The sequence below is a fragment of the Malaclemys terrapin genome, chromosome 3, assembly GCF_027887155.1.
Source record: "Malaclemys terrapin pileata isolate rMalTer1 chromosome 3, rMalTer1.hap1, whole genome shotgun sequence".
NCBI lineage: Eukaryota > Metazoa > Chordata > Testudines > Emydidae > Malaclemys > Malaclemys terrapin.
Window position 1 is genome coordinate 161,143,349 of NC_071507.1, and position 21,006 is coordinate 161,164,354.

At 42.7% G+C, this 21,006-nt stretch overlaps 2 protein-coding genes across 3 annotated transcripts in view; one reads left to right on the plus strand and one right to left on the minus strand.

Annotated features, from left to right (window-relative positions):
• The window catches only part of BEND6 (BEN domain containing 6), a 47,763-nt gene extending 34,681 nt beyond the window's left edge, over positions 1–13,082 (minus strand). The window contains exon 1 of the mRNA XM_054022037.1: positions 13,011–13,082. The gene's annotated coding sequence lies outside the window, so the exon portion shown is untranslated. The remainder of the gene's footprint in view (positions 1–13,010) is intronic.
• An 800-nt stretch (positions 13,083–13,882) lies between these two features.
• DST (dystonin) overlaps positions 13,883–21,006 on the plus strand; it is a 432,436-nt gene continuing 425,312 nt past the window's right edge. For both annotated transcript variants that reach the window (XM_054022022.1, XM_054022027.1), the window contains exons 1-2: positions 13,883–14,124; positions 14,601–14,635. In XM_054022022.1, coding sequence (XP_053877997.1) covers positions 13,944–14,124; positions 14,601–14,635 — 216 coding nt within the window. In that variant the 5' untranslated portion in view covers positions 13,883–13,943. The remainder of the gene's footprint in view (positions 14,125–14,600; positions 14,636–21,006) is intronic.

A 21,006-nucleotide genomic window follows, 5' to 3' on the forward strand; every position in this document is an offset into this window, starting at 1 on the left:
TGACAACAGAAGCTATCCTATTTTGCTGAGCTACTCCATTTTAAAGCATTATTAACAATGACATACTCCCTTCAATTATAAGAGCACTGCAGCGAAACAGGGGCTAGCGTATTCAAGGCTGTGCTCATGTCAATATCAACAGTCCAATGGCATTTTGACTGCCAACACTCATGCATTATTTTTTGGCTTCCCTTGGTAAGTGATTATACATTTAGAAGGGCTCCTGGTTAATACTTCAAGTGCCTTCTCTTCTACTCCAAATCCCCTGTCCAAAAGTCCTCTTCATGGCACAATACCAGCAGTAGGGGATAGGCTCGATCACCACCAGCTAACTAAAGAAAAAAATATTCTGTCCTAGTACCTAGAAGTAGCAAACCAGTCTTTTTACATGGATCCAAGCCAAAAAATATAACATAAAAGTGGTCACACTTTTGTTTTGCATGACCAGAATCCTGCTTTTGTGTTGCATAAATGGAGCAGATGCAGCAAAGATCCATCAGCTGGTACCTAGCTACACTCAGTAAATGCACAGAAATAAATCATTGTAAGTTGATGCAACATAAAGGACCCATATCCTGGAAAGCGTCATTGTAACAGGGTGGCTTGCCTTTAAGGGCTGGAGGGCCTACGCCTACCAACCCTGATTACAATGGAGACACACCTGGCTGTAAGAGTAGAAGAAAGCTACAATGAAAAAGCTACAGAGAGAGAAAAAGAACAGGATTTTTGTGAGAGTTTTTGAGATTGCCAGAAGTGGGAGGTGTGGCAGTATGCTATGGAAGGGACACTTTTTAGGACAGAGATCAAGACCTGCAGTGTAATTGCTTTGTTGTTGTTTTCAATTGTGTGTTGCTGTATTGGGAACATGAATAAGGAATAAAAGTCTATCCAGAAGGGCCTGGAGACTGAAGCCTGGCCAAAAGTGGCTGTGAGACTGTTTGATGGGCATGTAATGGGAGAGCCCCAGAAAAGGGAGAAATTGTTAGCAAAGTACTGAAATGGCATCTCTGGTCATGGGCGGTGCTGAGTAAATGGCAACCCTCTACAACTAGTGTAGCTGGCAAGAATCGCAACTCCCCTCCCACCAAAAAGGGAAGTGGAAACTGAAGGGGTCACAATAAAAAAAAAAAAAAAAAAAGAGAGAGATGAATGACACTGTCCCATTATTCACAGAACAGCAGCAAAAGACTCAGATCCTGCTGTTGACTTTTGCCAAGTGAACAAAAGCAGCAGGAGGTACAGTTTGTCACCCAGCAGCAGTGGCAGGAATCTCAATGCAGTTTAAAAGCTGGCATCAGTGGCAATAGCAGTGGAAGAGGCAGAGGCCTACTTGGAGGCTGAGGGATCCAAATGGTTGGAGCAATGGGCCAGACCAGAACAACCCAAATTTGGGGGAAAGGCCAGTAGTGGGGATACTGTGACTATGAGGAAACCTACAGCAGGCAGGTGGAAGTTAAGCCTAGCCCAGACCATAGTGCTTTAGAAGAGTGATCAACAGCTCATCTACTCTCGCTGATTGGTAGCAATTCCACAGGGATGGTAAATAGACCCAAGTAATGTGTTTTCAGTGAGGAAATTGGGACACTTTCAGAGGAACTGTCTTCTCGTGTAAAGTGACTTTGAGGGGAGTGTGGGGATGTATCATCCCTACACCAACCTAATGAAAAGTTCCATGAGGAGGTAAGGGTCACGATGGGACACTTGCAAGGTAATAAATCATGGCCTTATGTAAGGCCCCCCTGGTGGTCTAGGATTATATAAGATGATCATGGCCTTATGTAAGACCCCCTGGTGGTCTAGGATTATATAAGATGATCATGGCCTTATGTAAGGCCCCCTGGTGGTCTAGTATTATATAAGATGAGGTAAACAAATCATGGCCTTATGTAAGGAACAGTTGAACCAATCGGTGTGGGGCTATACATGTGATAAACACATGATTCTCCTTCTTGTCCAATCCGTAGATGTGTTATTATAGCCTAATTGTGTTATGTAATGTTGAGAAAAACTATAAAAGAAAGCTTGCAATAAACAGAATTCGGATTCAGCTTGCAACCACAGTGGTCGTGTGCTTTATCTGCTCTGCATGGAACCCCACAAATGGTGACCCCGACGTGATTCGGCTTGGACATCAAGGCAGCCAGGACTTTGCCCAGAGTGAGCTAGCAGAGATCATACTAGACACAGCCGCCAGTGGAGCAGGGATCAATGTTCTCAGACAGTAGACCCAACAGGTGTTGTCTCAAAAGCTGAGCAAAGAGAAAGCAGATCCAACCAAAAAAAAGGATCTGAGTGGTCAGACTCTATGTCATCTCTCATGAAGAAACTGGAACAATTGAATTTAGATATTGAAGAGGCTCTCAGTGCTGGCTCTTCTCCTTCCAGAACTCCTTCTTCCAAAAAGCGCAAACAGCCATGCCCTGTTAAGGTGGAGACAGGCCTTCTTCACAGAGATAAAGGGAATCTGTGGGAATAAGAGGGCAGGGTACCAAGATTTAAATGGTTTGCCAAGCTCAGTGTCAACTGGAGCATGACCAAAAACTGAACATGGTTTGAGAAAAGGCGGAGGTGGCAGCTGCGGCAGGAGGTACCGGAGGATACCGGCTCCTGGTCGTCCGAGAGAGACGTTCGTGAGCTCACAGCCGACTGAAGCGTTCGGTGAGAAAAGGCGGAGGTGGCAGCCGCGGCAGGAGGTACCGGAGGATACCGGCTCCTGGTCGTCCGAGAGAGACGTTCGTGAGCTCACAGGTGAGCGGCTGCTTTTAATAAAATGGGCTCTGCTTTGTCTGCAGGGGAGGAGATGGTGCATGATTTTTTATTACGCATCGCTAAAAAGCGGGGAGAGAAGCTTCCCTCTGACGCGTTGTCCCGTTTGTTGAAATGGGGGCAGAAACGCGGGAATGTACAAACAGGGCCTTCAGCTACAGGACATGCTGAATCAGTTGTCCCATTTTGCCGGTGAGAGCCATTCCCCGCAGTCCCACACATTGCGAGCCCTGAACCAGCCCGGCTTTCCTGTCACCAGTGATGTTTGTACCCCAGAGTTCCGGGCGGAGTTCCCGGGGCAGGGTGAGAAGTTGCGGAATAGGTTGAAAAGAATGGCGGAGCCAGGCTTATCTAACTTTGAAAGGACATATAGGAAAAAACCGCCGGATAAGATCCCTCCGGCGGATGATGTAGCTACCCCCTGTCCTCATTGTGGTTTGTGGGGCTGCGCGATTGGGTGCACTGGACGGGATAACGTGTCCACGCACCGGCCACTGGATGTCGCCAACCCGTTTGCTCCAAAGCCTCCGGCATACTCATCCGATGTTTCCACCCTGCGACATGCTTCGGACAATATCCCGGGCGGCTCGGGCCCCCCGAACCCCGTAAGGCGTTGGCACGGACTTATTAGGGAAGCCCATATAGAGGGGGAATTTGCGCCTGAGGCTTATCCAGTAGTAACACCGGATCCACAGAACCACGTGGCACCGGACTTGCACTTGTTGTTTGTCACAGCCTAAACACCTAATAATGCTGTACTTCTGTTTCTTCGGACTCCTTATTATAGGAGCAGGGGTCTTTGTATGTCCAAACTCTGTACCTTTTGTTAACCCACGACAAAATGTTTGGATCACCTGGGCAAACCAGACTGGCCAAGAAGCCCTTTTTGCTTGTCCATGGCCACCCCATCGGATCCCTTTAGAACATGTCTTATTGGCTATCCTTATTTACACCCCAATGGTTTTCGTGGGTATTTATGTAATGTTATGTTTTTTAATAGTTCTCCATATATTTCCCAGTTGTTAAATGTCACCTGTCGTCAGTTTTATAGGTTCAAAAAAAGTAGTCAGGTGGCTAGTAATTGTCCTAATGTTAGTTGGACCCTCCTATAGGCCTTATTTAAGAAAAAGGGGGGAGGTGTGGGGATGTATCATCCCTACACCAACCTAATGAAAAGTTCCATGAGGAGGTAAGGGTCACGATGGGACACTTGCAAGGTAATAAATCATGGCCTTATGTAAGGCCCCCCTGGTGGTCTAGGATTATATAAGATGATCATGGCCTTATGTAAGACCCCCTGGTGGTCTAGGATTATATAAGATGATCATGGCCTTATGTAAGACCCCCTGGTGGTCTAGGATTATATAAGATGATCATGGCCTTATGTAAGGCCCCCTGGTGGTCTAGTATTATATAAGATGAGGTAAACAAATCATGGCCTTATGTAAGGAACAGTTGAACCAATCGGTGTGGGGCTATACATGTGATAAACACATGATTCTCCTTCTTGTCCAATCCGTAGATGTGTTATTATAGCCTAATTGTGTTATGTAATGTTGAGAAAAACTATAAAAGAAAGCTTGCAATAAACAAAATTCGGATTCAGCTTGCAACCACAGTGGTCGTGTGCTTTATCTGCTCTGCATGGAACCCCACAAATGGTGACCCCGACGTGGCTTGGACATCAAGGCAGCTTGCAACCATATTGGTCGTGTGCTTTATCCGCTCCGCCTGGGACGCCACAGGGGAGGGTGTTTTAACCATGTAGGGAGGCTGGGATCCCCTCCTAAGAGACTGTCTCCTCCAAGGAGGCAGAAGAGCCCTTCCGAGGTGTATTTTCCATGTGGAATAGAAGGTCATAAACAGAATGCTTACTTTTTTGAAGTCTGGGACCGTGGCGATGTGGGATGTCAGCCTGAGGAGTGCAAGACAGAATGAATCTTGCCAAAAATGGGACATAGTACCCAGGATAGTCCGGCAAATGTCAGTATCATGTAAAATTTGTTAGCTGGATTTTATAAACCCCATATATCTGAAAAGAGACAGGAAAACAAAGGGGTTCTGGCCTACCCTATAGGTACAGGAGAGTTTAAGGCCAGATCACCTAAGGAGAAAGGGTGTGTGACAGATGCAACGGTTAGTTAGGTATGCCCCAGACAGAGAAGAGTCCTGGGAAGCAGGTGCCGGGTCAGCGGAAAAGTGGGAGCCAGGGCTGGCTCTAGGCACCAGCAAAACAAGCTGGTGCTTGGGGTGGCACGTTTTTAGGGGCGGCATGGCCGGTGCCAGAATGCCACCCCTTAAATGTGCCCCAACCGCCCTAGCTCACCTCCGCCGCTGCCGCCGCTCGCGCACCGCTGCTCTCCCTCCTTCCCAGGCTCTCAAACCTGGGAGGGAGGGGGAGTGTGAAACCTCCTTGGGAGCTGCCACCCACTGTACCAAGATTACCCCTGTTCCTGTTTTCCCTGCCAGCTCAGGACTCCAACACCCTGTCTTGCTGAGCCAGACACTCCCGTCTGGTTCCAGCACTGACCCAGGGTCTGAATCACTTGTCCAAAGCTACAAGTTTACCTGAAAACAGCTCACAGTAGTGTGCTTGTCTTTAGCACGCAGATGCCCAACTCCCAATGGGGTCTAAACCCAGATAAATCCGTTTTACCCTGCATAAAGCTTATGCAGGGCAAACTCATAAATTGTTCACCCTCTATAACACTGATAGAGAGATATGCACAGCTGTTTGCTCCCCCAGGTATTCATACATACCCTGAGTAAATTACTAAATAAAAAGTGATTTTATTAAATACAGACAGTAGGATTTAAGTGGTTCCAAGTAGTAACAGACAGAACAAAGTAAGTCACCAAGTAAAATAAAATAAAATGCGCAAATCTATGTCTAATCAAACTAAATACAGATAATCTCACCCTCAGAGATGCTTCAGTAAGTTTTTCTCAGACTGGACACCTTCCAGGCCTGGGCACAATTCTTTCCCCTGGTACAGCTCTTGTTCCAGCTCAGGTGATAGCTAGGGGATTCTTCATGATGGCTCCTCTCTCCCCTTGTTCTCTTCCACCCCTTTATATATCTTTTGCATAAGGCGGGAACCCTTTGTCCCTCTGGGTTTCCACCCCCCCTCACTGGAAAAGCACCAGGTTAAAGATGAATTCCAGTTCAGGTGACATGATCACATGTCACTGCAAGACTTCATTACTCACTTGCCAGCACACACATATACAGGAAGACTCACAGGTAAATACAGCCATCTGCAGACAATGGGAGTCATCAAGATTCCAAACCATCCTTAATGGCCCACACTTTACATAATTACAATAGGCCCTCAGAGTTATGTTTTATATTTCTAGTTTTAGATACAAGAGTGGTACATTTCTACAAATAGGATGCTCACACTCAGTAGATTATGAGCTTTGTAATGATACCTTACAAGAGACCTTTTGCATGAAGCATATCCCAGTTACATTATATTCACTTATATTTTTATAAAACCATATAGACTGCACAACGTCACAGGGAGCTCCCGAGCGGCCGTGGAGCGTGAAACAGCTGATTCGTGCGCCACAGCCACTCGGGATCTCCCCATCCCTCCCAGGCTTGAGAGCCTGGGGGGAGGAGGCAGGGCTGGGGATTTGGGGAAGGGGCGGACTTGAGGCGGGGCCGGGGGGTGGGGTAAGAAAAAAACGGGGGGGGGGAAGGGGCAGCCAAAATTGATTTTGCTTGGGGCGACAAAAATCCTAGAGCCGGCCCTGGTGGGAGCCCAAACCGTGATCCAGGGGGTTGATGTTGGGACTCAGACAACATCCTGTGGAGAGCTGGTAGGCACCAAAATGGTGGGGGTTGGGGAAACAAGGAAGGTGTGGATAGTTCAAGCTCCCTCTCAGGGGACATGGGAGCAGTTAGTTGAGGAGGATCAGGCGATCCTAGAAAAAAAGAGATTGTCTGTGTATTATGGTGAGCAAACTAGAAGGGGAGAGAGCCTGGACAATGCATTCACTTGGCTGGTGACACACATACATCGCAGGAAGGAGGAGAAGTTCTCTTCAGGTAGAATTTGCCCTGGCAAGGCTTTAATGGGGTTGGAGTGAGGAGTGTAACATGGTGGCTAGCCTGTAAGGGCTGGAGGGCCTAGGCCTAGTCAACCCTGATTACGAAGGAGTCACACATGGGTTGGATCAGGTGGTTCCATTATAAGAGCAGCAGGAAGTTGCAACAAGGAAGAAGTTGGAGTGTGGGAGGGCAGGCTACAGTGAAGGGGGTTTTTGTAAGACTGCTAGAGGCAGGAGGTCTGCCAGTAAGCTATGGAAGGGATACCCTGGAAGACAGAGCTCAAGACCAGCAGGCTAATTGCTATGTTGTTGTTTTCAATTTTGGTTTGGCATATTGGGAACGTGACAAAGGAATAAAAGCCTGACCAGAAGGGCCTGGAGGCTGAACCCTGGTAAAAAGGGCCTGTGAGAGTGTTTGGTGGGAATGTCATAGGAGAGCCTCAAAGGGGAGAAATTGTTAGCAGGGCATGGCAGACGCACTCCTGGTCATGAGGGGGCGCTCAGTAAATGGCAACCCTGATACTGTCATCAAGAAATACTCGAGTTTCCTTCTGAAGGTGATCAGCTACAAGCATGTTGTCACTCAGTTTCTTGGAGCCTCCTGTGTGTTGAAATCACTTTTCTCTTATCAGCTGCCTACTTAGTAGCATGTCACAGTAACTGACAAACTTCCACATTTACAGATGTTGGGGAGGCATTATTCCATGCTGTGGGCTTAGTTTAAGGAGCATTATCAGTGTCATTGGAGCATTTCAGGAATTTTGCAAGAGGACCACACTCCCCCCACTATAGTGACTACATCTTTAAACCCTGCCACTCCTGCCTAACAATTAAAAATCCTTTTTTTAATATACCTCATTAAATCTATTTTAAATCAATAAAATGGTATACATACTATTTTATATTTGCTGTATGTAACTCCTTTAATGCCTACTCTAATAAAAAACAACATAGTATCTGTAGTGGTATATTTTCTGCAGGGCTTAGACCAGCCTCTCTGTGTGGAAGCTCAATTTGTACCAGCATTTTTGCAGCCATAAAATGAAATGTGGGTGCACAACTGTATAAATGCACCTTATCTGATTTGCACTCATGATCAGGTTGTTAGAGGTGCTGCCTTTTAGATCTGCAACAACAACTGAATTGTGGGCATAAAAATTCTGGTACAAGTTTGATATGAGCCAATGGAACTTGCAACATAAGGCCACTTGTCTGAAAAGCTACCCTGTTTTTTAAAGTGTCATCTGGAAGGCCTACACTTTGTACTGATGGTTTTCCAGAGGCGTAGTGGTCTGGAGAGATGAGCAAACGTATGGGGTTCAGATTATGTAGCCTGGGGCAAGTCACATAACCTCTCTGCTTTAGCTTCTCTGGCTGTAAACTGAGGCTAGCAATACTTATTTACCTACTTCACAGGGATGTCAGAGAGTTACCATATATATTCATTCATGAGCCCGTTCGTTTAGAAGCCGACGTCCCAAGATGGTTAGGTAAAAATAGCAAAAACTGTATGACCCTTTCATAAGCTGACCCTATATTTCAGGGGTTGGCAAACTTTGGCTCCTGGCCGTCAGGGTAAGCCGGTCGGGACGTTTTGGAGCATCTGCAGGCATGGAGCCCCTCAGCTACTTCCTGCAGCTCCCATTGTCTGGGAACGGCGAACCGCGTCCACAGGGAGCTGAGGGGCTCCATGCCTGCAGACGCTCCAGGTAAACAAAACGACAATGTATTAGATATTCAATTCAATGATTCCATAGAGTTTAAAATCATCAAATTTTGGTGTAGATCCGTTTATAAGCCGACCCCCGCTCTTTGATGCCTCACTTTTTTACCAAAAATATTCAGCTTATGAACGAGTATATACGGTACTCAATGATTGATTGATTAAGTAATGTGCTCTTTAAACATATAAAAACACTGCACTGAATCCTCAATTTAACTGTCTTGGAAGAATGAAGTGTTGAGGTGACCCTGCTGAGATTTGAACCTATAGTTTCACATAGCATAATTTTTAAAATGTTGAGGACAAAAGCGTAATGATGCCCATTATTCAGCAATGTGAATGTTGGAAAAATCCACACAGGATAGCACTTTCCTTTTTCGTTTGTGACTTCAGGTTTTCTAGAAGAAACAAATGAGATTTTATTTAAATGATTTGATAATCATTCTACCAGGGAAGGAGTCTTTTAAACAGGATATAGTATAGTTGAGGATATGTTAATGCTTATTGCTTCTGATAATAAATTACATTTCAGGCTTTGTATTTTTATTTCTTATCTGTTCAGAAAAAAAGTTGAATAATCACAGCTCAGGGAATTTCAAATGTTGGCAGTGTAATGCTGGATAAAACATTTTTATCAGGCCTTTTGAAATAAAACTCCAAACACTCCCCCAGAGACTTACTATACAACCAATAAAGTCACAGTACCCAAGACATATTGTAATATATATGAAAGAAAAGGGTTGTACTTTTTCACTTACTCAGGTTTCCAGTAATCTTAAACATATCTTCTTAATCAGTTTCATACATCCAGGTCACCAGATCAGCCAATTATGTGACTTTTTTTTTTGCAAGGAGTCTTGTTACTGTAAACTGAAATATACAGGATCTGAAACTGTAAGATGCTAAGTGCCTTCTGTGAAATGCTGAGTGCCCTTATCTCTCATTGATCTAGCTCTGTGATGATCTTTGAAGGTGCACACATCCCTTCATCTGTGTATAAATTATCAAGGAACATGGGCTAGACTGTGACTTGAACTTACAGGCCCACATGTGGGGCCAAGAGGGCAGGGAAAAGGGTGGAAACTTGGTTTACCCCAACTTGCCAGCCAGTACTGCCCAGCCAGCAGGATGGGGGAGGGAGAGGTGTGCACATGGAGGGGAGTAATGAATTATAGCTGTTTAGGTCAGCAGCAAATTACTACACGTCTGGAAGCAGGAGGATGCATGGAACGAATCGTGCCACAGCATCCCATGCTCAGAGCTGTACTTAAAGGCACAATCTTCCCATACAACTTTTTCTCCCTTTTTCTTTTGCAAAGGGATAAACCAGCTGTGTGAAATTATCTAATGAGAATGATTCCAATGAGGGGGCATCCTCCAACACCACCCTATCTCCCTCCTCCACTCAGAACTTCCATTTGCCTTTATTATCCATAATAACCATGGAGTCCCTGGTTGGAACTTGTCTTGTCCTCCCACACTGCCAGCTGTCCAGATTCCAGCGTGTGCACGATGCTACCTCTGACCTTATACATATAAAGAAGTGCAGCTACATCATGCACATCCTAAAACACCAGCTCTTCTCTCCATTCATTCCAATTCAGAATTGTTTCCTTGTTCATAAAACCCTCCACAGATTTGCTTCAGCCTCTCTCAAGGAACTTGTTTCTCAGTACTCCTCGTCCCTGCCACCTCAGCACTGGCCTGTCATTCCACACACTGTTGCTATAGTTGGTCCTAGAGACCCTACCCTGCATCTCCTGCTCTGAAACAGCTTTCAGTATCCCTTCACCTCAAGCACTCTCCCTTTGATGTCAAATCTCACCTGAAAGTACAGCTTTTCTCTTTTAACTTCCTCCCTTTATTTCTGCCTCTCTTCTCCTATCCGATTATAAAACTCTGTAATTGTATTAAGATTACCTCTCTGCAAAGCATTTTTGGGAAGAAGTTTGTATAAAAGCTGCTGTACAAATAAATATATTCTTTTTATCTTTCAGATATCATTTTATTTCCTGTGTGTATATTTTCCAAATAGCTAATAACCTTGTTTCAATTTTTTTTAAAGTGAAATCCCTTCAATGACTTACACTAATTCTCATTGACCATAATAAGTCATGGGAATAATGTTTTAACTCCTGTACAGAAAAGGAAAATGCTTAGCAAAAACAGAATAATGATGTAATATAGATGTTGATAGAGGCAGAGCAGAGGTTAATGTAAATGAGGGGAATGGCCCAGTTTGCTGAGGCTCAGAAGCCGACAGTAGTCACTATCTGATATTTGTGCACATATTTCTTGAAATAAACTATATTCTCTTTTACATTTTTCAAATGCAAAAGAGAAGTAGACGTAATGAAATTCATCTTGTCTCTTTGGCAAAATAATATCCTCATGTGAGGATTGTGCAATAACCCTTAGTAAAAGAAAATTAGGGCTTCTGCCTTCTAAATGAGCCAATATTACAGATTTACTTGCAGCCAAATGCCTTCTACCCATTTCTATCCAGAGATAATGAGAAAATACCTACGTTCCATGGCCCTTATTCACAGCAATGCATTGTGTGGTCACTGTTACAGTACACTTCCTAGGATCTCCTAAAATCTTATAATAAATCAATAAAGAGTGAAAGGTGTTGAAAAGTTTTTTGTGACAGCAACAGTGCAACAAGACATAGCAGTAGGGCAGTGTGCTGTAATGGAGAATACATTGAGTCGTCTCATGTTCAAGTGAGGCAACATGAACCTTTAATAATCTCCAAGTAATCTGCATTAATACAGCCTTACTGCAGTGTACTGCGGTATCAGGAAACATTTCACTGTAGCATCATGATGCAATGCAACCTGATCGCATCTGTTATTTCCCAGATAATGAAGAATGTACTATAATGCCTGTACCCTATGCAGTTAAACTTTCTATTTATAACGTAATACTACAGAATAATTCTATCTCAACATGGTGGGATAAACTATCACATTATTAAAAATGTGGGATGAAATATCTCATAACTAAAAAAACAGCAGCACTATTCTTTTTCTGGGTTAGACACGCCACCCACCATCAGTTTGAATCCAGAAAAAAAACTAGATCAACTAAAAATGGATTTCCACAATCTTAAGAGTCTGCTAAGGAGTTATACAACAATTTAGTGATAAATAAGCCAAATTCCATAGATCATTTTGCCCATACTTACTCAAGGAATCACAATTAGGTTTCTCGCTATAAACTTAGCTGGTCTCGTAGCGTATTTTAAATCTAGGCACACACTTGTATCCACAGCTTTTGTTATATAGAAGCATAAAGAGCACTGCAATTTGATTTATATAAAGTGCATTTGATTATTAATAAAAAGTTTGTAAAATATTTCTCTGAATTGTGCGTGTAAGCCACATAAAATGAACACTATTTTCTTTACCAATGAATCCTAACTTTTTAGGATTATACTTGTAAATATTATTGCATAATATTACCAAAATATACATGTATTTTTCATTTTGTATTTTTACAATGTAATAAGAGATTTGTATTGTATTTGTGCATAATTTCTGAAAGATAATTCTTAAAGTATTATGCCTTCAGTTACAAATACTGAAACATAGTTGTTATATACATTAACAGTATATAGGATCCGTTTAGTTTCTTCATCCCAACATAACAATGTGCAATGAAGATCACTGGAGGTGACATTTGCTGCAGCATATTGCAGTTTACTGCAGGAAGCCAGCATATATGGTATTCTGATATAATTGATTTTGCTGCAGCACCCCACAGCACCAGGGAACTTCCCAACGGGCTTTAGTATATAAAATGTTTTAGCTAACTATGTAAATTATACCTCTCTTACAATATACGTTGCATGTATTTTCTAACATAAAAAACGGTATTCTGTATGACTGACAGCTACACAATCTCTTCAGTACTCAGACAGTTATTGCACTAAACCAGGCAACAGAAATAAACCTCCCTGCAAAAGAGGAGGTATCAACATGCAGTAATATACATATCAATTATTCATTTACAATATTTTTTCAATTTCTTGTATATCGTTATCGATCTTTCAGGAAACTGGTTTTGACTTGTGTCCCTGTATTTGCTATTTAAAAGGTACCCTGCACAGCAAACCTTGTAGCAGTGACAAGAATACCAGACCCTTAGTGAGGCTCTCCCCTCTCCCCCCAACATTTGCTTAAAACAGAATTGAGTCTGAACCCAAATAAAAGTTCTTGGGACTGCAGCTCACCCACTAGCACTCTTGAAACTTGCAAACACAGAGTGGGCAAGTGCAGACAAGCTATTATTTTGTTTTAGGATGACACCAAGATAAATCTGCCCCTAACAAAAGGAACTTCTTTTAACGCGTGCCGAAGGCAGAGTGGGAGACAAGCGTTAGTAGTGGACTTGCCTAGAGCAAGCAATGCTTTCGCTGAGCGAAGGGGGGAGAGGAATGAAGGGCGATACGCTACTTCACCGTGTTACTTTCTTGCTTGTGGTTCTGCTTCCCAGCGTCTTGTCTCCTCTTCTGAAGCCGCAAGAGGAAAGATCTTCAGCTCCAGAGGGAAGGAAGCAGCCTGCGGGCAGATGCTTTGTCTGGCTGCTTCTCTCTCCACGCCTGGTGGTTGTTCCGCTCGCGGTGCTCTCCTGCTCCGGACACTGCCCACACACCGTGCAGCGCTCTCTGCCCGGCTCCTGGGAGACACTCCTCCTTGCACCTCCTCTTCATTCCTTACTGTACCTCGCCGCAGCCATCTTCGCTCTCCCCTCTGCAGCAGCTGCAGCTCGTGTGATGTCATCAGCCACCAGCCAGCCAAGTCCAAACCAAAAAAAACAAAATCCCCTTGATGAGCAGCCAGAGGCAGCAGCAGCAAACTTTGGGATTCAGCCCCTTTCCTCTTCCTCCCCCCGCCCCTGCTGTAAATTGCCAACCGATGGGCAGCCATCGCCTCGGTGTCAGCACCAGCAGCATTAAAACAGGGCATTTCTGTGATGCAGGAGCTGGAGGTGCACAGCACGGTGCAATGCTGCAAGCTCAGCTCAAGCGGGGGGGCCCCTCCATGTTCCAGGGCAGGACTGCAGCTGGGGGCTGCTGATCCATCTGCACCGCCTCGCTCGCTCGCTGCGCTCAGTTGTGTGCAAGCCGGCGGCGGAAAAATCCCCGTTGCTGCTGGTGCCGCCGCCTCCTTCTCGTCTGCTGAGTCATGGACTGAAGTCCTCTCCCCTCCAACTCACTAGCACATCGCAGCAGCGCTGTGTGTGTCTGCTGCAGCCATTCCGGATCCTGATTTCAGGAGCGCACGGACCAGGAATCATGCTGCTCCGGCTGCCGAGATAAGAAGCCTGCCCGGCGTTCCTCTCCGGGCTGCTCTGCGCTCCAGGCTCAGCCCCGCACACACGCACTGGCACCATGATCGCCGCTGCGTTCCTGGTTTTGCTGCGACCTTACAGCATCCAATGTGCCCTCTTCTTGCTCATGCTCCTGCTGGGGACCATTGCTACGATTTTATTCTTCTGCTGCTGGCACCGTAAGCTCCAGAAAGGGAGGCATCCTATCAAATCCGTCCTTTCAGGGCGCTCAAGGAGCCGAGGTAAGAGGTGCGGTGCCTTCCTTTCCAAGGCAGAAGGAATATAGGCTCTTTAAATACAAATATATCCCCCTCTCCCCTCCCAGGTGGGCTCATTTTCTGCCTTGGATTTTGTTTCTAAAATGACCACATAGAGCGCCTTAGCCTCAGTTTATTAGGGCAAAGGCTTTAGAGAATTCAAGCTGAGTCCAGGACTGCGGCAGCCTAGTCTCCACCCATCCCTTAACGAAATTTCAGCTGGTGGGAGGAAAGTAAGGGACTCGAACCCCCTGATTTCTCAAGTACACCAGAACTTCACCCTCCACTTCTAGCAGATGAATTCAATATAAACGCCTGAGGCTGCTGCATCTTTGGCTTGGAGACTCAGATCTCACTAAAGAATCTGCATAAAACAACAAGTACTGAAATCAAACTCGTTAACTTAAGTGAATCTGAAACTGAGCCAGATGCAGTCCTATGTCTTTCTCTTTTCCTTCCAGATGCTGTAATGAGAACTCATCACTGTCGCTCCGAGGTAATTTATTTAGCACGCAATTTCAAGGTCAGAAGAAGTTCTCTTACATGAGTACAAATTGTTAAAGTCTGTATATAAAATCACTTGTGCACTTTTTATTTTGCACGAAAATCTCTATTTTGCACGAAAATCCCTATTTTTCACTGAAGCCTTTCGCAGAGCATGCTAGTGCTTCATTTAATATTAATTGATATTATTTAATATTATTTGGCCTATTTAATGATCACTAAAGCAATTGCTTATTTAAACAAGAGCATTGTTTGTTTTAGGTGCCTGTAATAAGAATGATAGATAAATACATAAAAAACAGTTGATGCAGGCAATATGGAGATATGCATGGCTGGTACGTATTGACCTAACAGAGCTTCCATTTCTTTGCTGTATTGTCAGCGGTCACCTGTGTTTTGCTGACTTGCTATTTCAGAGCTGCCCGCTTCACTTGAAAACTCAGTTGGAGCTGAAGATCAGTACTTCAAGTTAGGAATAAGACTTGACAAAATTTTATTTTCAGACACCATAATTGTATGTTAATAGGTCAAGGGACTCCCAGCTCTCCTTTTTTAATGGTAAAGAAATTCAGAAAGAGTTGGTTTCCTCTAGCCTGCGGACACCAATTCAGATATATCTTGCGAGAGGGAGGGAAATTCTGTTTCTGGCCCACCTCCACCTAGGGAACCAGGACAGAGAGTTTCCCTCAGACAGAGAGTTTCCTTTTATCTCTTTTATCCAGTGCATGGGCTAGTGCTGCCAGCAGCTGAGTTCTCAGCAGAGTCCCCTGTTCTCTGCTTTACAGGAACAGACTCCCCACGTGCTAGGTTGCAATTCCAGTTGGCCCAGCTACCCTTCCATCTGGATAAGAGGGGCAATCAGGCCAAATTTGAGTGGTCTTGCAACCTTGTTCATCAGATTGCACCACTGCTCATGGAAATTAGGCCTGGCTTCCTTTCCTTCTGTCACATTTCAGTGGCGCTGTGTCCATGCAGCCGCAGCAATGCTCCAGATTATTCCAACAGCAGCCGTACTGATTTAATCTGGGACTACTGTTTAAAAGTGGTCAGGCCATGGCCCCTCTGGCTCTGCAACCTAGGGAATGTTGAGCAAGCACTCCCCCACACCCCAGTTGGTGCCAGGGCTCTAACCACAAACAAGCAACATTTTTAGAATAAGGAAAATAGTATTATCCCTAAAGCTATTCTCTCTGTACTTCACTGTAAGGCTTCTGCCTAGAATCTTCCCCAGTTCCTCTCCTGCCTGACTTCCTGCTACAGATTTAAAGAAACAGTAGACATAGATTCATACCCACTTCTGAAGGTACTTGTTGGTTTGGAGCCCCAGAAAGAGTTTTGCATGGACAGACCTATTTTGGTGTTTACATCCCCCCCTAAGCCCCCACACACATTAAAAACATGGGTAAAATTTTCAAAAGCGCCTAGGTCTCTTTTTCATGAAACTTGGATTTCTAATTCATATAGGCCTGGTCTACACTTAAAAATTAGATTGACCTAGCTGTATCACTCAGGGCTGTGAAAAGTATAGCACCTGGAGTGCTGTAGTTAGGCTGACCTACCCCTGTGTAGATGCAGCTAGGTCAACCGAAGAATTCTTCTGTCAACCTAGCTATCGCCTCTTGGAGAGGTGGATTAATTATGTTGATGGGAAAACCCCTTCTGTCGATGTAGGAAGCGTCTACACTACGGTGCTACAATGGCACTGCTGCAGGGCTGTAGGTATGCCTCTACAGTGGCTGTAGCTTAGACATACCTTTAAGTGCTTTTGGAGGCATTGGGTAATTTTCTCAAAAGAAGGTCATTTGGGGAATGTAGTTAGTAGGGGAGGCCTCTTCTGTTTACACTATAGAAGTTCATCTTTGCTGCTAGTGTGACAAGACAATCAGTTCTGTATTAAAACAGGAACCAAGTCCCACTGGAAGATAAACATTTTCACCTGGCTTCTTTCCCACACAGTGAAATGATTGGTCTCCATGTAAAAGTATGTCTCCCAGCTAAGACTGGAGACTGGGTAGGAACTTCTTTAATGTCTTACACTGAATTGAGAGACGTCTTTTCAGTTTCAGCTGAATGAACTTACTATCTTCTCTGTTACAATGGAAATATGAAGGTTTTCAAGGGGTTGTAAGCACTACAGTAATACAAATAATCATAATAATACACAGTGTAAAATCAAAACAACAAGGAATCCTTGTGGCACCTTAGAGACTAACAAATTTATTTGGGCATAAGCTTTCATGGGCTAGAACCCACTTCATCAGATTGTTCGTCTCTAAGGTGCCACAAGGACACCTTGTTGTTTTTGCTGATATAGACTAACATGGCTACCGCTCTGAAACCTGTCACAATGTATAAAGTGTTTAATGCTATTTTGTTAACTCTGCTGTGTCTATTTGCATTTTACCTCATGCACAAACTGCATATTTTAAAATGTCCTCTAACTTTTACTTTACTGGAATCTCATTAGCTGGAATATGAAAAGTTGTATGTTTGTACCCCTTTCCATATGTGTTATAATTCAACATCACCATCACTACTGTTCAACATTATGTTTGTCAATAGAAATGCTGTTTTTTCCTCTTTATCAGATTAAATTGACCTGAGATTTTGTAAACTGAATTAAATTTAGGATTCTTAGAGAAATAAGTTGATTAATTTGACATCATGAAATGACACTATTTTAAAAATGTGTTTGAAAATAAATATTTATTTTAAAGAATATTAAAAATTGCTGAATTACAAAATATAATAAGGATCCTTACACAAACATTAGCAATGCCATATAAAACAAAGTTTTGCATTCTCATTAGTTTAGCAAAGTTTAGCATTTTGTACTATAGCACAAAATATTATGGACTTTATATCAATTCATATAAAATCTGACAAAAGACAAAGAATCGTATTTGGAAAGTTGGAGTTTGTAGTTTCTTGCCCAAAAAGTGACTGTAAAGTCATGCTGCAGTGGTTATAATTTTCTATTGCTGTGGCTGGCTGGTTCTAGTTATGATTAGTTATATACACCTCTACCCTGATATAACGTGACCCGATATAACATGAATTCGGATATAACTCGGTAAAGCAGCGCTCGGGGGGAGGAGGGGGCTGCGCAAGTTTGATATAACGCGGTTTGATATAAGCAAGTTTGATATAACGCGGTTTGATATAAGCAAGTTTGATATAACGCGGTTTCACCTATAACGTGGTAAGATTTTTTGGCTCCCGAGGACAGCGTTATATCGAGGTAGAGGTGTATTAAACATAGCTATATATGCCTTAATAAATGAGAGACAGGATCTGTGGTAAATAGCAGAATGGGTTTACGCATTAGTTATTCACCTTCTGAGATCTACATTCAAATGTGACTTACGTCAGACATGAACATGCATTTGGTGGTCCAATTGTAGTCCTTCGAGAATGATTACCATAATCACAGAACTATTGGCAATTTTTGCATGATTGGCAGTCTGCCAGGAGAGACTCAGATTTGGAAAAATGGGTGTTGCAATTTAGTATTGAAGTTCATTGTCAGGACTATAGCTTGCATGGTACATGCCTATTATGACTGTCTCTAGTGAGCACTATTAATCCGTTGCTCTCTTTAGTACTAAAACATTATCCCCAAATTAAAAATTAATGAGGACAGAACACTGTAAAGCAATATAATCACATCTCTGATGAGGTAATGGAAGGGTGGATATTAACTTCGAACAGTTATTTATACTCCATAACTCATCCTATGCTGAATTCTGGCTTCTGCTGATAAATTTCATGAGAGTACCGTGCTCTTTTTTGGGGGTAAAATTACCTCCAAGTTTTGAAAGTCTTTGCAAAACACATATCTCAGCAGTATATTATAAGCACTACACAGATATTTCAGATTTTTGTTGTTGGAAACAAATTACGCATTAGGTCAAAGCAAGAGGTAAATTGGCATAAATCCTCGTGAAGGTAAATTGGTATGACATCTAGGGGGTTAAAACGAAGGATTGCAGCAGGAAAAGCAACCAACTGGAAGATCTGAGTAGTTGTAAGATACAACAGATTCCTCTCTCCCCACCTGCCCCGCTGACACTCATTTACAACCAATTTAAGCTGATTTTCAGTTGTGTAGTTTTCACTGAACCTGAATGGCTGTTTTGGCTTTGATAGTTATTGGAACAGTAAAGCGATTGTTACTGCAGTTGCCCTTAACAATTTCACTCCATTTTGAAGCTTCTACCAGTTTGAGTTGGACTCCCTGTGCTCAACATGGGAAACACCAATGGAACTGGTAATGGTATAAACTTGTAAATTGCCTCCTCTATTCACAGTGTCACTAGAGACCAGCTAATTTCCAAGGGTCTGTATATGCTGCATGAGTGCAAAAATCAGGCTTTGGTTGATGCAGTTATCCTATCTGTATATTTTAAGAAAATTTCAGAGAAACAGCTAGAGAAGGAAATATTTTGGGTTTCGTCCCTGCCAACAAAGCTTAATGGGAGTTTTACCCAAGTAAGTACTGAGAGGCATTGTTTATTTATTTATTTATTTATTCAAAACTCCAAATGACAACCATTCACTTATTTAATCAGGTTCTGGGAGTTTTGGGATCTCTCTCTAAGTAAATACTTCAAGATTGGACCCATCAAGCCAGTTCCATTTTATACTAGCTTATTTTTTAAAGTTAGATTTGATACGGTAACCATATATTTAAGCATCTAAAATCTATCATTTAAAGGTTTACATTTGACTTGGTAGTGTTGCCAGCTCTTGAGATTTTATGCCAAGTCATGAGGTACTTGGGTTTTTCTGATAACTTCAGCTCCTGGAGTCATGAGATCATGTGAGAATCTCATCTTTCATTTGTGAAAAAGTAAGCATCTAGCTCTCATGGTTGTGGAGAAAAGCTTGAAAACATGAATCCCAAAGGCTCAAAAACAAGACGTCAAATAAAATGAAACCAAATTTATTATTTTTAAAATCTTCTGATTTTTCGGCCACTGATGATGACTTGGGGGGGCTGGCTCATGATTTTTGAATATGTGTGGTTGGCAATATGGCAAAGGGAAAACAATCTTTGTGATAAATGCTACACCACAGCTTGATGTTTTTCAAAGGTAGAGCAAAAATATTACTATAGATTTAAATCTTTTCTCTGAATATTTTCCAGTTTTCTCCACCACTGAATTAGAAAACATGTGGCCTCCAAAATCCATAGTAGGGATAAATGTACTCGTGCCAGAAATTTCTGCATGTAGGTAGCAATGCATTGGGTAGTATCGTTTGTTATTTATTTATGATGAACCATCTATCATAAAATATTTGGGGCCATTGGCCAGTGAGTAGCGCTATCGAGAAGTCGATAGGCCTGATCCTGGTCTCATACAAATCCTTTGGAGTTTTGTAATTCATGGGGAGTTTTGAGTTCAGTGGGATCAGGTGCAGGTCCAATGGAACTAGTCACAGGAGTAAGACAAGCAAGATTTGATCCTTTATTAAGAGCCTGTTTATGGAAGAAGGCGGCATATGTTAACCACAGCTTTAGCAACTGAATAACAATTTGAAGTTTTGATTTCACAGACCTTATATTTTCAGCTTAGAATACTAAATAGTCACTGTTGCATAATATATATTCAGTCTTGTCATTTAGATAAGACACATGTGTCTGGTGCTAAAAATAGGTCAGCAAGTCTAATGGAAATTTTCATAAGAAAAAAACAAACAAGAATGTTAGGTAATGCTTGATAGTATTCTGAATACATATTATACCAAAACAGTGAGTCCTCAGCAAATCTGTACATTACCTTTGCCAACAACTGTTGCCTTCTTCACTCATATAAAGAAATCATTACTGTGTTTGAGCATTTTTTTTTAATCACAATCATCCCACTGTTGAGTCTAGTTGCAAGACAACTAGCTAAAAATACAGTTCTGGATATTCTTAAAGACTACAATGAATAGTCTTGGAACACTTGTGCTATAATTCATCACAAGAGTTCTAGAGTTATTTATAAACTACTGAAGATACACACTGCTAGAGTGAAGAGAAAAATCCACAGAGCCTCCAAGCTGAATTACAGTCTTGTATTTGATTGGAGGGAGTACATTCAAGGATAGACAGAAGCATACAGTAATAGAGAAATGGATGCATTCACCTATTCAAAGATTGTCTCCTATCCTCAGAGGGCTGAATCAATTTGAAAATATTTTTTCTGTTGTATTTGACACATTTCCCCCCAGGATATTTAAACTATTTTATATTAACTGTTGAAGAGTCAAGGAATAGTGTGATGGGGGAAAACAAAATCAGAGACAAAAATAAAACATTTTCATACATGTGCATAAAAACATTTGTAGATGGGAATATACAGATATATAACTTTA